The following is a 15404-nucleotide window of genomic DNA, read 5'->3' on the forward strand; positions in this document are numbered from 1 at the left end:
GTAAAACTGAAGGCACCACAATTCCAGACTTCAAGTTATATTACAAAGCTATAGTTATCAAAACATTATGATACTGGCACAAAAATAGACACATATATCAAGAGAAAAGAATAGAAAACCCAGAAATAAACCCACAATTATTTGGTCAATTACTCTTCAACAAAGCAGGAAAGACTGCAATGGGAAAAACACAATCTCTTCAACAAATGGTATTAGGAAAACTGGACACGTACATGCAAATGAATGAACTGGAGCACTTTCTTACACCACACACAAAAATAAATTCAAAATGGATAAAAGATCTAAATGTGAGACCTGAATCCATAAAAATCCTTGAAGAGAACATAGGCAGTAATGTCTCTGACATCAGCCATAGCAACATTTTTCTAGATATGCTCCTGAGGCAAGGGAAATAAAAGCAAAAGTAAACTATTAGGACTATATCAAAATAAAAGGCTTTTGCACAGCAAAGAAAACAACCAACACAACTAAAAGGCCATCTATAGAATGGGAGAAGGTATTTGCAAAAGACATATCCGATAAAGAGCTAGTATCCAAAATATATAAAGAACTTATACAACTCAACACCCAAAAAACAAATAATCCAATGAAAAAATGGGCAGAAGACATGAACAGATATTTCTCCACAGAAGACATCCAGATGGCCAACAGACACATGAAAAGATGCTCAACATCAGTCATCATCAGGGAAATGCAAATCAAAACTACAATGAGATATCACCTCACACCTGTCAGAATGGCTAAAATAAAAGATACAACAAGTCTTGGTAAGACAAAGGAACTCTCATGCTCCATTAGTGGGAATGAAAACTGGAGCAGCCACTGCGGAAAACACTACAGAGATTCCTCTAAAAGTTAAAAATAGAACTACCCTACAATCTGGCAATCACACTACTGGGTATTTACCCAAATACAAAAACACTAATTCAAATGGATACATGCACTCCTATGTTTATTGCAGCATTATTTACAATAGTGAAATTATGGAAGCAGTCCAAGTGTCCATCAATAGATGAATGGATAAAGAATATGTAGTATATATGCACAATGAAATATTGTTCAGCCATAGAAAAGAATGAAATCTTGCCACTTGCAATGACATGGATGGAGCTAGAGCGTATAATACTAAGCAAAATAATTCTGAGAAAGGCAAATACCATATGATTTCATTCATATGTGGAATTTAAGAAACAAACAAAAAAATGAGCAGAGGGGGAAAAAAGAGAAAGAGAGAGACAAACCACAAAACAGACTCTAAAGTGAACAAAATGATGGTTACCACAGGGGAGATGGGTGGAGGGATGGGTGAAATAGGTAATGGGGATTAAGGAGTGCACTTGTGATAAGCACTACATGATGTACGGCATTGTTGAGTCACTATATTATATATCTGAAACGAATAAAACACTGTAGGTTAAAAAAATAAAAGTAAATAAATATAATAAAATAAAAAAGGCTTATTGCTATATGTGGACAGGGACATTTAAGAAATATTTCTCAACAAGTTGAGAAATAATTTACTTACAATTATCTGACATTTTTGAAGAGAAATATTCAAAAAGACCTAAAATGCTTGTTTCCTTCAACTTTGGTGGTTCTTCTGATTTATCCATGCGTAAAATATCTTTTTGTGAACTTTTACAGACACAGAAACCAGTAAGGGCAGTTTTTCGCAAATTAGAAGTGGTCGCATACAAACAGATTTCTGCAAGAATTGTTGTATACATGTAGACTACATTCCAGGCCCAGGAAAAGTCATCTACTTTGCAGCCTTCCTCCTAAAATGAGAAAATAGTTATTAGATAATCAAAGTACGTTCTGTCATAATTAAAACTATATACTGTACTTATGATAAAAATATCTTCAAATTTTATAGAGTTGTTAAAGAACCATAATCAACTGAAATTCTAAAACGTACTCATTAAAAAACAGGTTTTCCATGGGTAGATTGCATAAAATCTAGCTCAAAGAATAAAAAATACAAATAGCTAAAGAGTACATGGAGAACAATTTTTCGATTTCCTTAGTAATCAACAGAATATAAATTAATCCAATGAAATACAATTTCCCATATTATATTACAAAAGAATCTTTTTTATATAAAGCTCAATTGTTGCGGGTGGCACTTTATACAATTTTCAAAGGAAAGCAAAACAGTTATATATTCTGGAGAGGAATTTGGAGATCTATCCTAAAAATATTAAAAGAAAGTTCATAGTCTATTATTCAGTAATTTAATTTTATGAATCTATTCTGAAGTAATAGTCATAAGCACAGATAAAGATCTTATGTATGAGAATACCAGTTCAACATTATTTGCAATTAATTGTGAATAATTAGAAACAAACTCAATGTTCAACAATGAAGAAATGGTTAAATTATCTCATGCAGACCAAAATGTAAATTTTAATAATATGTAAATATAATGAAAAATGATTTCATAATATATTTTAAATTTTTAAAAGAGGAAACTAATCCATATATGACTATGTGATCTCAAGTTTGTTAATAAAATGATTTTCTTTTTTATTGTTATCTTAATCACCATAAATTGCATCATTAGCTTTTGATGTAGTGTTCCATGATTCATTGTTTGTGCATAACACCCAGTGCTCCACTCAGTACGTGCCTTCTTTAATACCCAACACCAGACTAACCCATCCCCCCACCCCCCTTCCCTCTAGAACCCTCAGTTTGTTTCTCAGAGTCCATACACTCTCATAGTTCGTCTCCCCCTCCGATTTCTCCCCCCTTTATTCTTCCTTTCCTGCCATCTTCTTCTTTTTTTTTTTTTTTTACATATCATGCATTATTTGTTTCAGAGGTACAGGTCTGTGATTCATCAATCTTACACAATTCACAGTGCTCACCATAGCACATACCCTCCCCAATGTCTATCACCCAGCCACCCCATCCCTCCCACCCCCCACCACTCCAGCAACACTCAGTTTGTTTCCTGAGATTAAGAATTCCTCATATCATTGAGATCATATGATACATGTCTTTCGCTGATTGACTTATTTCGCTCGGCATAATACCCTCCAGTTCTATCCACGTTGTTGCAAATGGCAAGATTTAATTCCTTTTGATGGCTGCATAATATTCCATCCTGTGTGTGTGTGTGTGTGTGTGTGTGTGTGTGTGTGTGTGTGTGTACATACCACATCTTCTTTATTCATCTGTCAATGGACATCTTGGTTCTTTCCATAGTTTGGCTACTGTGGATATTGCTGCTATAAACATCGGGGTGCACATAACCCTGTGGATCTCTGCATTTGTATCTTTGGGGTAAATACCCAGTAGTGCAATTGCTGGGTCGTAGGGTAGCTCTATTTTCAACTTTTTGAGGAAACTCCCTACTGTTTTCCAGAGTGGCTGCATCAGCTTGCATTCCCACCAACAGTGTAGGAGGGTTCCCCTTTCTCCTCATCCCTGCCAACATCTGTCATTTCCTGACTTGTTAATTTTAGCCATTCTGACTGGTTTGAGGTGGTATCTCATTGAGGTTTTGATTTGGATTTCCCTGATGCCGAGCGATGTTGAGCACTTTTTCATGTGTCTGTTGGCCATTTGGATGTCTTCTTTGGAAAAATGTCTGTTCGTGTCTTCTGCCCATTTCTTGATTGGATCAATTGTTCTTTGGGTGTTGAATTTGATAAGTTCTCTATAGATTTTGGATACTAGCCCTTTATCTGATATGTCATTTCCAATATCTTCTCCCATTCTGTCGGTTGTCTTTTGGTTTTGTTGACTGTTTCTTTTGGTGTGCAAAAGCTTTTTATCTTGATGAAGTCCCAATAGTTCATTTTTGCCCTTGCTTCCCTTGCCTTTGGCAATGTTTCTAGGAAGAAGTTGCTGTGGCTGAGGTCGAGGGGTTGCTGCCTGTGTTCTCCTTTAGGATTTTGATGGACTCCTGTCTCACATTTAGGTCTTTCAACCATTTTGGGTCTGTTTTTGTGTGTGGTATAAGGATATTGTCCAGTTTCATTCTTCTGCATGTGGCTGTCCAATTTTTCCAACACCATTTGTTGAAGAGACTGTCTTTTTTCCATTGGACCTTCTTTCCTGCTTTGTTGAAGATTAGTGGACGATAGAGTTGAGGGTCCATTTCTGGGCTCTCGATTCTGTTACACTGATCTATGTGTCTGTTTTTGTGCCAGTACCATACTGTCTTGATGATGACAGCTTTGTAATAGAGCTGGAAGTCCGGAATTGTGATGCCACCAGCTTTGTTTTTCTTTTTCAACATTCTTCTGGTTATTCGGGGTCTTTTCTGGTTCCATACAAATTTTACAATTATTTGTTCCATTTCTTTGAAAAAAGTGGATGGTATTTTGATAGGGATTGTATGGAATGTGTAGATTGCTCTAGGTAGCATTGACATCTTCACAATGTTTGTTCTTCCAATCCATGAGCATGGAATGTTTTTCCATTTCTTTGTGTCTTCCTCAATTTCTTTCATGAGTATTTTATAGTTTTCTGAATACAGATTCTTTGCCTCTTTGGTTAGATTTATTCCTAGGTATCTTATGATTTTGAGTGCAATTATAAATGGGATCGACTCCTTAATTTCTCTTTCTTCTGTCTTATTGGTGTATAGGAATGCCACTGATTTCTGTGCATTGATTTTATATCCTGCCACTTGACTGAATTCCTGTATGAGTTCTAGCAGTTTTGGGGTGGCGTCTTTTGGGTTTTCCACATAAAGTATCATATTATCTGCAAAGAGTGAGAGTTTGACTTCTTCTTTGCTGATTTGGATGCCTTTGATTTCTTTTTGTTGTCTGATTGCTGTGGCTAGGACTTCTAATACTATGTTGAAAGCAGTGGTGATAGTGGACATCCCTGCCACGTTCCTGACCTTAGGGGGGAAGCTCTCAGCTTTTCCCCATTGAGAATGATATTCCTGTAGGTTTTTTTATAGATGGCTTTTATGATATTGAGGTATGTACCCTCTATCCCTATACTCTAAAGAGTTTTGATCAAGAAAGGATGCTGTATGTTGTCAAATGCTTTTTCTGCAACTATTGAGAGGATCATATGGTTCTTGTTCTTTCTTTTATTAATGTATTGTATCACATTGATTGATTTGCAGATGTTGAACCAAACTTGCAGCCCAGGGATAAGTCCCACTTGGTCGTTGTGAATAATCTTTTTAATGTACTGTTGGATCCTAGTATTTTGGTGAGAATTTTTGCATCCATGTTCATCAAGGATATTGGTCTGTAATTCTCCTTTTTGATGGCATCTTTGTCTGGTTTTGGGATCAAGGTAATGGTGGCCTCATAAAACGAGTTTGGAAGTTTTCCTTCCATTTCTATTTTTTGGAACAGTTTCAGAAGAATAGGTATTAATTCTTCTTTAAATGTTTGGTAGAATTCCCCTGGGAAGCCATCTGGCCCTGGGCTTTTGTTTGTTGGGGTATTTTTGATGACTGCTTCAATTTCCTTAGCAGTTATAGGTCTGTTCAAGTTTTCTATTTTCTCCTGGTTCAGTTTTGGTAGTTGATACATCTCTAGGAATGCATCCATTTCTTCCAGATTATCTAATTTGCTGGCATAGAGTTGCTCATAATATGTTCTTATAATTGTTTGTACTTCTTTGGTGTTGGTTGTGATCTCTCCTCTTTCATTCATGATTTTGTTTATTTGGGTCATTTCTCTTTTCTTTTTGGTAAGTCTGGCCAGGGTTTATCAATCTTGTTAATTCTTTCAAAGAACCACCTCCTAGTTTCATTGATCTGTTCTACTGTTCTTTTCGTTTCTATTTCATTGATTTCTGCTCTGATCTTTATTATTTCTCTTCTCCTGCTGGGTTTAGGCTTTATTTGCTGTTCTTTCTCCAGCTCCCTTAGGTGTAGGGTTAGGCTGTGTATTTGAGACCTTTCTTGTTTCTTGAGAAAGGCTTCTATTGCTATATACTTTCCTCAGTCCCAAAGATTTTGAACAGTTTGTTTTCATTTTCACTGGTTTCCATGAATTTTTTAAATTCTTCTTTAATTTCCTGGTTGACCCATTCATTCTTTAGTAGGATGCTCTTTAGCCTCCATGTATTTGAGTTCTTTCTGACTTTCCTCTTGTGATTGAGTTCTAGTTTCAAAGCATTGTGGTCCGAAAATATTCAGGGAATGATCCCAATCTTTTGGTATCCGTTGAGACCTGGTTTGTGACCTAGGATGTGATCTATTCTGGAGAATGTTCCATGGGCACTAGAGAAGAATGTGTATTCCGTTGCTTTGGGATGGAATGTTGTGTATATATGTTGAAGTCCATTTGGTCCAGTGTGTCATTTAAAGTCTTTATTTCCTTGTTGATCTTTTGCTTAGATGATCTGTCCATTTTAGTGAGGGGTTGTTAAAGTCCCCCACTATTACTTTATTGTTGTCAATGTGTTTCTTTGATTTTGTTATTAATTGGCTTATATAATTGGCTGCTCCCATGTTAGGGGCATAGATATTTAAAATTGTTAGATCTTGTTGGATAGACCCTTTAAGTATGATATAGTGTCCTTCCTCATCTCTTATTATAGTCTTTGGTTTAAAATCTAATTTGTCTGATATAAGGATTGCCACCCCAGCTTTCTTTTGGTGTCCATTAGTAAGGTAAATGGTTTTCCACCCCCTCACTTTCAATCTGCGGGTGTCTTTGGGTCTGAAATGAGTCTCTTGCAGACAGCATATCGATGGCTCTTGTTTTTTTGTCCAATCTGATAGCCTGTGTCTTTTGATTGAGGCATTTAGCCCATTCACATTCAGGGTAATTATTGAAAGATACGAATTTAGTGCCACTGTATTGCCTGTAAGGTGACTGTTATTGTATATTGTCTGTGTTCCTTTCTGGTCTATGTTACTTTTAGGCTCTCTCTTTGCTTAGAGGACCCCTTCCAATATTTCCAGTAGGGCTGGTTTCGTGTTTGCAAATTCCTTTAGTTTTTGTTTGTCCTGGAAGCTTTTTATTTCTCCTTCTATTTTCAATGACAGCCTAGCTGGATATAGTATTCTTGGCTGCATATTTTTCTCGTTTAGTTCTCTGAATATCTCATTCCATTCCTTTCTGGCCTGCCAGGTCTCTGTGGATAGGTCTGTTGCCAATCTAATGTATCTACCATTGTAGGTTACAGATCTCTTGTCCCAAGCTGCTTTCAGGATTTTCTCTTTGACTCTGAGACTCGTAAGTTTTACTATTAGATGTCAGAGTGTTGACCTATTTTTATTGATTTTGAGGGGGGTTCTCTCTGCCTCCTTGATTTTGATGCCTGTTTCCTTCTCCAAATCAGGGAAGTTCTCTGCTATAATTTGCTCCCATATACCTTCTGCCCCTCTCTCTGTTTCTTCTTCTTCTGGGATCCCAATTATTCTAATATTGTTTCATCTTATGGTATTACTTATCTCTCATATTCTGCCCTCGTGATCCAGTAGTTGTTTATCTCTCTTTTTCTCAGTGTCTTTATTTTCCATCATTTGGTCTTCTATATCACTGATTCTCTCTTCTGCCTCATTTATCCTAGCAGTTAGAGCCTCCATTTTTTATTGCATCTCATTAATAGCCTTTTTGATTTCGACTTGGTTAGATTTTAGTTCTTTTATTTCTCCAGAGAGGGTTTCTCTAATGTCTTCCATGCTTTTTTCAAGCCCAGCTAGTATCTTTAAAATCATCATTCTGAACTCTAGTTCCGACATCTTACTAATGTTTGTATTGATTAGGTCCCTGGCAGTCGGTACTGCCTCTTGTTCTTTCTTTTTGTGGTTATTTTTTCCATCTTGTCATTTTGTCCAGAATGAGAGAACAAAATGCTAACCGGGTTACAAGGACCCCAGAAAAATATACACTAAACAAATCAGAAGAGACCTGAAACCGGGGGAAAAGAAAGGGAAAGAAAGAAAAATTAAAAAAAAGAAAAAGATAAAAAAAAAAACAAGAATATGATCAGGCTGGTGCATAGATCAGTGCCACACACTAGATTTGGGGCATATTTCGGTCTGTTAGAAGAAAGTGCCTCCCAAAATTTTAAATAAAGAAAAGCTTATATATGTACAAAAATAAGGGTAAATACGATGAAGGGATGGAATATGACTGTAAAGATGAAAATTATAAAGGATTTCATAAAGGAATTGATAAGAAGTTGGTTGAAAAAAGAAGACGATTTAAAAAAAAAAAAACATAAAAGAGGGAGAGAATGTGATCAGGCAGGAGACTAGAACAAAGCCATACACTAGAGATTTAGAGTATATTTTGGTCTGTTAGAAGAAACCGTATCCCAAAATTTTAAAGAGAGAACAACTTATACCAATAGTAAGGTTAACTACTATGAAGGGATAGAATATGACTCTAGAAATGAAAAATAAAAAAGGTCTTTTTAAAAAGGTATTGATAAGATGTTGGTTGAAAAAGGGAAAAAGAAAAAGAAAAGAAAGAAAATTAAAAAAAATTTAACTTTGAAAGACTAAAGAATCATGGGAAAAAAGCCATGAATTCTATGTGCTGTATTCTGCTAGCTCTGGCATTCTGCAGTTCTCATCGATCGGTAAACTTGGTCTTGGCTGGCTGTTCTTGCTGATCTTCTGGGGGAGGGGCCTGTTGCCATGGTTCCCAAATGTCTTTGCCGGAGGTGGTATTGCCCCACCCTTGCTGGGGGCCAGGCTAAGTAATCTGCTCGGGTTTGCCCTCGGGAGCTTTTGTTCCCTGCAAGCTTTTTGTACAGCTTTGGAGGAGAGAGTGAAAATAGCAGCCTCACAATCTCCACCCAGAGGAGCCGAGAACTCGGGGCCCCGCTCCTCAGTGAGTCCCCAGAGAAAAGCAGTCAATCACTCCCGTCTCCCCGGTCTCTGGCCACAGTCTGTGCTCACCCGGCCTGTGACCGATTGTTTCTGTCTCTGGCTCACAACCCTGTGTGGAGTCTCCAAACCCAGCAGATCCCTGCGGTGCGCTCCTACGCCGCTCCTTCTGGGGGAGGAAGGGGAGTCTCCCCAGTTCTGCTGCTTGTTGGGTCCCTGCTGGAGGAGCAGTGGCCTGACTGTGCCACACGCGGATCACAGTTTATGGCAACCCCGAGCTGAGAGCCCGTGCCTCAGCTCCATCTCTGCAGCCGGCTTCCCCGTGCAGATACCTGGGAGCTCTGCCGCACTCAGTCACCCCCGGTCTTCCTGTGACCCCACGGGTCCGGAGACCACACTGTCCCAGCGAGGGTTCCACACCCCCGTTTAGCCACTGGAGAGACATCCCTCAGCGGAGCCGACTTCTAAAAGTCCCGATTTTGTGCTCCGCAGCTCCATCACTTGCCAGAAGCGGCCGACGGAGGCCCCCTCCCCCTCCGTCTATCCTCCTGAATATTGCCTCAGATTCACTTCTCCGCACATCCTACCTTCCAGAAAGTGGTTGCTTTTCTGTTCAGAAAGTTGCTGCTATTCTTTTCTTCGATCTCCTATTGAGTTCGTAGGTGTTCAGAGTGGTTTGATCCCTATCTAGCTGAATTCCTGGGAGCAGATGAAATTTAGGTCTCCTACTCCTCTGCCATATTGCTCCTCCCCCCTCAGTTTGTTAATAAAATTTAAAGTCCCTCTGATGTGTGTATGTGTGTGTGTGTGTGTGTGTATAATCTATTTCTATATCTTGATATCTCTCTCTATATCCATCTATCTATCCATCCTGGGATATATGGGAAATGTGCATTTACTTTTATATTTAATTAAAATTTTTGTCACAAAGTAATGCTCATCATAAGCCCTAATATGATATACAATTTAAACAGTGGCAAAAATAAAATTTGTTTCTCTTCAGTTCTTTTAAAACACCTAAATTAACAATATACTCTTACCTGGTTTTGAACAGACATAATGCTTAAAAGAAAATCTCTCATTAGTTCCATTAAAGCTTTCAAGCAGGCCATGTTTAGTTTGGCAGCCTCCCCAAGGACCAACAAAGCCAGTATTGAATCCAACCTAGGAATTTTGTGAACAAAACAACAAAGACCTTCATTAAAACAATAATAAACAATTTTAATGAAAAAAATGGCCAGAGTTAATGAGTATCCCAGATTACCAGATACATTTAGTTTTAATAAAAACCAGTATTGGTTGACACTGGTTCTGATTAAAGTCTACAAGAACCACATTTTGGCAAGATATTTGAATTCAGAGTAGAGTTCTGTCAAAACTCTGAGAGTAATAAATACTACAAAAGATCACATTTCTTCATAGATCCTGTATAACAAGCAATCAAGGGCTCCGGTTCTACAGTGTCCCTAAAATCTCATAATAGGTTTTGATTTTTAACTTTCTGCACCGAAGAAGTGAATTTCAAGAATGTTTTCCTCTAAAAAAATAGAACAATGGAACACTACATCAAAAACTAATGAAGTAATGTATGGTGATTAATATAACAAAAAAAATTTTAAAAAAAGAGAGAACAAATTTAAAAATGACCTTCCTAGACACTCCAAAAGTTCAGATTATTTGATTTTACAAAAAGTGTAATTTCTCAAAATCTATACTTCTGTTTGATTAGAAGATTGTCAAGATTTATCACTAAAAATATTGTGTAATAACTGGAAAATCACACGAGAATTTAGTAGTCATAAATGAACATATATTTGATAGTTTCAGGAAATTATACATTTAGTGCTATTTTCACCCAACTGAAAGAAATATAGTTTGAAGGAGAACTGGTAAGAATGCAAATGTAAAATTCCTCTACCTAGAGCTGCATATTGCCTTGATTTATAAGCCATTGATAAAGAGTTAGCATATTTTACAATTATATTTGAATTTGACAACTGTGATATTTCAGGCCAGTAAGTCAAGTTCATTGTCATTTTCAAAAGGAAACACCTCTAATCATGGGGAAAAAAGACAATTCTTTATATTTGAATAGAGCTTTACAGATCTCAATGTGCTTTCACATAAATTATCTCACTCATTGAACCACAATTTTTCACACATTCAAGACTTCTTTGAAATCTTTTTTCAAAAATATTAGAAAATTGAGACATAAATAGATCTGGGAGATTTATACAGGTTCCTGTTTTAAGCTAGGTTAAAGATAACTAAAGTCTTGGGGCGCCTGGGTGGCTCAGTCATTAAACATCTGCCTTCGGCTCAGGTCATGGTCCCAGGGTCCTGGGATCGAGCCCCCCATCGGGCTCCCTGCTCCACGGAAAGCCTGCTTCTCTCTCTCCCATTCCCTCTGCTTGTGTTCCCTCTCTCGCTATGTCTCTGTCAAATAAATAAATAAAATCTTAAAAAAAAAAAAAAAGATAGTCTTCTCTCACCTAAGGGTATTTCCAGTGTTGCTTTTCCAAACCGTTATTTAAGGACATAGAAACTAGACTTATTGTGGTGATCATTTCACAATATATACAAACATTGAATCATTATGCCATACACCTGAAACTAATACAATGTTATATGCTAATTATACCTCAATAAAAAAATTTAACCTCAAGATGACAGTGCTGCCTATTGCCTGCTCCTTCCTTTCAGAAATAAACCTCAGTTTTGTTCAAAACAGCAAAATGCTCAGTTAACATTGCTCCTCAAAATGGAAGTGTTCTATATCTTGATTGTGATTACACAGGTATATGCATTTGTCAAAAGTCATTGTTCTGTGTACATAAAATGTGTGAATTTTATTGTACTTTGTAAATTATATCTTAATAAATTTGACTTAAAAAAATGAATCCTCACACTCCTTGAAGCTCGAATAGCCATAAATGTAGATTTAGTCAATGAGATACAAATGGAAGTGTATTATGAAAGTCTTCCAGGTAAGCTATTATTTTTCTGATTAAGAAAGAGATTAAATTTAGATAACAGGTGATTTTTTTTTTTCCTTTGCTCATCCTTTCCCTCCTGCTTGGAAAGCATATATGATGCCAGAAGGTAGAGCAGCTGTCTTGCAACAATGAGGATAAAAGTCCAATACTATCAATGGAAGAAAAGGAAGCTGCAAGAAGCTTGGGTCTTGATTTTCTTTTTTTTCTTTTTTTTATTTTTTATTGTTATGTTAATCACCATATATTACATCATTAGTTTTTGATGCAGTGTTCCATGATTCATTGTTTGTTCATAACACCCAGTGCTCCATGCAGAACGTGCCCTCCTCAATACCCATCACCAGGCTAACCCATCCCCCTACCCCCCTCCCCTCTAGAATCCTCAGTTTGTTTTTCAGAGTCCATCATCTCTCATGGTTCGTCTCCCCCTCTGACATACTCCCCTTTTCTTCCTCTCCTGTTATCTTCTTCTTTTTCTTTTTTCTTAAAATATGTTGCATTATTTGTTTCAGAGGTACAGATCTGTGATTCAACAGTCTTGCACAATTCACAGCACTCACCGTAGCACATACCCTCCCCAATGTCTATCACCCAGCCACCCCATCCCTCCCACCCCCCACCACTCCAGTAACACTCAGTTTGTTTCCTGAGATTAAGAATTCCTCATATCAGTGAGGTCATGTGATACATGTCTTTCTCTGATTGACTTATTTCACTCAGCATAACACCCTCCAGTTCCATCCATGTCGTTGCAAATGGTAAGATCTCATTCCTTTTGATGGCTGCATAATATTCCATTGTGTATATATACCACCTCTTCTTTATCCATTCATCTGTCGATGGGCATCTTGGCTCTTTCCACAGTTTGGCTATTGTGGACATTGCTGCTATAAACATTGGGGTACACATACCCCTTCGGGTCCCTACATTTGTATCTTTGTGGTAAATACCCAGTAGTGCAATTGCTGGATCGAACGGTAGCTCTAATTTCAACTATTTGAGGAACCTCCATACTGTTTTCCAGAGTGGTTGCACCGGCTTGCATTCCCACCAACAGTGTAGGAGGGTTCCCCTTTCTCCACATCCCCGCCAACATCTGTCGTTCCCTGACTTGTTAATTTTAGCCATTCTGACGGGTGTGAGGTGGTATCTCATTGAGGTTTTGATTTGGATTTCCCTGATGCCGAGCGATGTTGAGCACTTTTTCATGTGCCTGTTGGCCATTTGGATGTCTTCTTTGGAGAATTGTCTGTTCATGTCTTCTGCCCATTTCTTGATTGGATTATTTGTTCTTTGGGTGTTGAGTTTGATAAGTTCTTTATAGATTTTGGATACTAGCCCTTTATCTGATATGTCATTTGCAAATATTTTCTCCCATTCTGTCGGTTGTCTTTTGGTTTTGTGGACTGTTTCTTTTGCTGTGCAAAAGCTTTTTATCTTGATGAAATCCCAATAGTTCATTTTTGCCCTGGCTTCCCGTGCCTTTGGCAATGTTTCTAGGAAGAAGTTGCTGCGGCTAAGGTCGAAAAGGTTGCTACCTGTGTTCTCCTTTAGGATTTGGATGGACTCCTGTCTCACGTTTAGGTCTTTCAACCATTTGGAGTCTATTTTTGGGTGTGGTATAAGGAAATTGTCCAGTTTCATTCTTCTGCATATGGCTGTCCAATTTTCCCAACACCATTTGTTGAAGAGACTGTCTTTTTGCCATTGGACATTCTTTCCTGCTTTGTCAAAAATAAGTTGACCAGAGTTGAGGGTCCATTTCTGGGCTCTCGATTCTGTTCCATTGATCTATGTGTCTGTTTTTGTGCCAGTACCATACTGTCTTGATGATGACAGCTTTGTAATAGAGCTGGAAGTCCGGAATTGTGATGCCGCCAGCTTTGCTTTTCTTTTTCAGTATTCCTCTGGCTATTCTGGGTCTCTTCTGGTTCCATACAAATTTTAGGATTATTTGTTCCATTTCTTTGAAAAAAGTGGTTGGTATTTTGATAGGGATTGCATTGAATGTGTAGATTGCTCTAGGTAGCATTGACATCTTCACAATGTTGATTCTCCCAATCCATGAGCATGGAACGTTTTTCCATTTCTTTGTGTCTTCTTCAATTTCTTTCATAAGTATTTTATAGTTTTCTGAGTACAGATCCTTTGCCTCTTTGGTTAGATTTATTCCTAGGTATCTAATGGTTTTGGGTGCAATTGTAAATGGGATCGACTCCTTGATTTGTCTCTCTTCTGTCTTGTTGTTGGTGTATAGGAATGCCACTGATTTCTGTGCATTGATTTTATACCCTGCTACTTGACTGAATTCCTGTATGAGTTCTAGCAGTTTTGGGGTGGAGTCTTTTGGGTTTTCCACATACAGTATCATATCATCTGCAAAGAGTGAGAGTTTGACTTCCTCTTTGCCGATTTGGATGCCTTTGATTTCTTTTTGTTGTCTGATTGCTGTGGCTAGGACTTCTAATACTATGTTGAATAGCAGTGGTGAGAGTGGACATCCCTGCCGCATTCCTGACATTAGGGGAAAAGCTCTCAGCCTTTCCCCATTGAGAATGATATTCGCTGTAGGTTTTTCATAGATGGCTTTTATGATATTGAGGTATGTACCCTCTATCCCTATACTCTGAAGAGTTTTGATCAAGAAAGGATGTTGTACTTTGTCAAATGCTTTTTCTGCATCTATTGAGAGGATCATATGATTCTTGTTCTTTCTTTTGTTAATGTATTGTATCACGTTGATTGATTTGCGGATGTTGAACCAGGCTTGCAGCCCAGGAATAAATCCCACTTGGTCATGGTGAATAATCCTTTTAATGTACTGTTGGATCCTATTGGCTAGTATTTTGGTGAGAATTTTTGCATCCATGTTCATCAAGGATATTGGTCTGTAATTCTCTTTTTTGATGGGGTCTTTGTCTGGTTTTGGGATCAAGGTAATGCTGGCCTCATAAAATGAGTTTGGAAGTTTCCCTTCCATTTCTATTTTTTGGAACAGTTTCAGGAGAATAGATATTAATTCTTCTTGAAATGTCTGATAGAATTCCCCTGGGAAGCCATCTGGCCCTGGGCTTTTGTTTCTTGGGAGATTTTTGATGACTGTTTCAATTTCCTTAGTGGTTATAGGTCCTTTCAGGTGTTCTATTTCTTCCTGGTTCAATTTTGGTAGTTGATACATCTCTAGGAATGCATTGGGTCTTGATTTTCTTAAGAATCTCCATATCAATAGTGTACTGCTTGTTATGTGCAATAATTAGTGCCCTATTTGGTAATCCAATTGTAGTTAGGTTACTGTTTCATGCAGAAGAACTGAATCCTAACTGATAGACTCAGAATGATGTTTACAAGCATGAACTTAGAGTCAGAAAAATGATAGATGGAATCTTAGCTCTGTCACTAATTAGGTATATGACATAGGGCAATTTGCATAGTCTACCTCAGTCTGAATCTATTCATCTATAAGTAAATATAGCAAAACCTATTTTTCAGAGACTATTAGGAGATTTAAGTAAAATACTCTATGTGAAATGGCTCGGTTCAAAATGCTGACCTGAATCAAATTACAAAAAAGACTATTTCTTCAAAGTCAAAGGATATGAATTTGATAACTTTTC

At 37.6% G+C, this 15404-nt stretch overlaps 1 protein-coding gene across 6 annotated transcripts in view; it reads right to left on the bottom strand.

Annotated features, from left to right (window-relative positions):
• The window catches only part of TMEM232 (transmembrane protein 232), a 253105-nt gene that overhangs the window by 172258 nt on the left and 65443 nt on the right, over positions 1-15404 (bottom strand). For all 6 annotated transcript variants that reach the window (XM_027605032.2, XM_027605038.2, XM_027605037.2 and 3 more), the window contains 2 exons: positions 9835-9958; positions 1547-1799 (listed from right to left, as the gene is read on the bottom strand). In XM_027605032.2, the coding sequence (XP_027460833.2) occupies positions 1547-1799; positions 9835-9958 (377 nt within the window). The remainder of the gene's footprint in view (positions 1-1546; positions 1800-9834; positions 9959-15404) is intronic.

The sequence above is a fragment of the Zalophus californianus genome, chromosome 5 (assembly GCF_009762305.2).
Source record: "Zalophus californianus isolate mZalCal1 chromosome 5, mZalCal1.pri.v2, whole genome shotgun sequence".
Classification (NCBI taxonomy): domain Eukaryota; kingdom Metazoa; phylum Chordata; class Mammalia; order Carnivora; family Otariidae; genus Zalophus; species Zalophus californianus.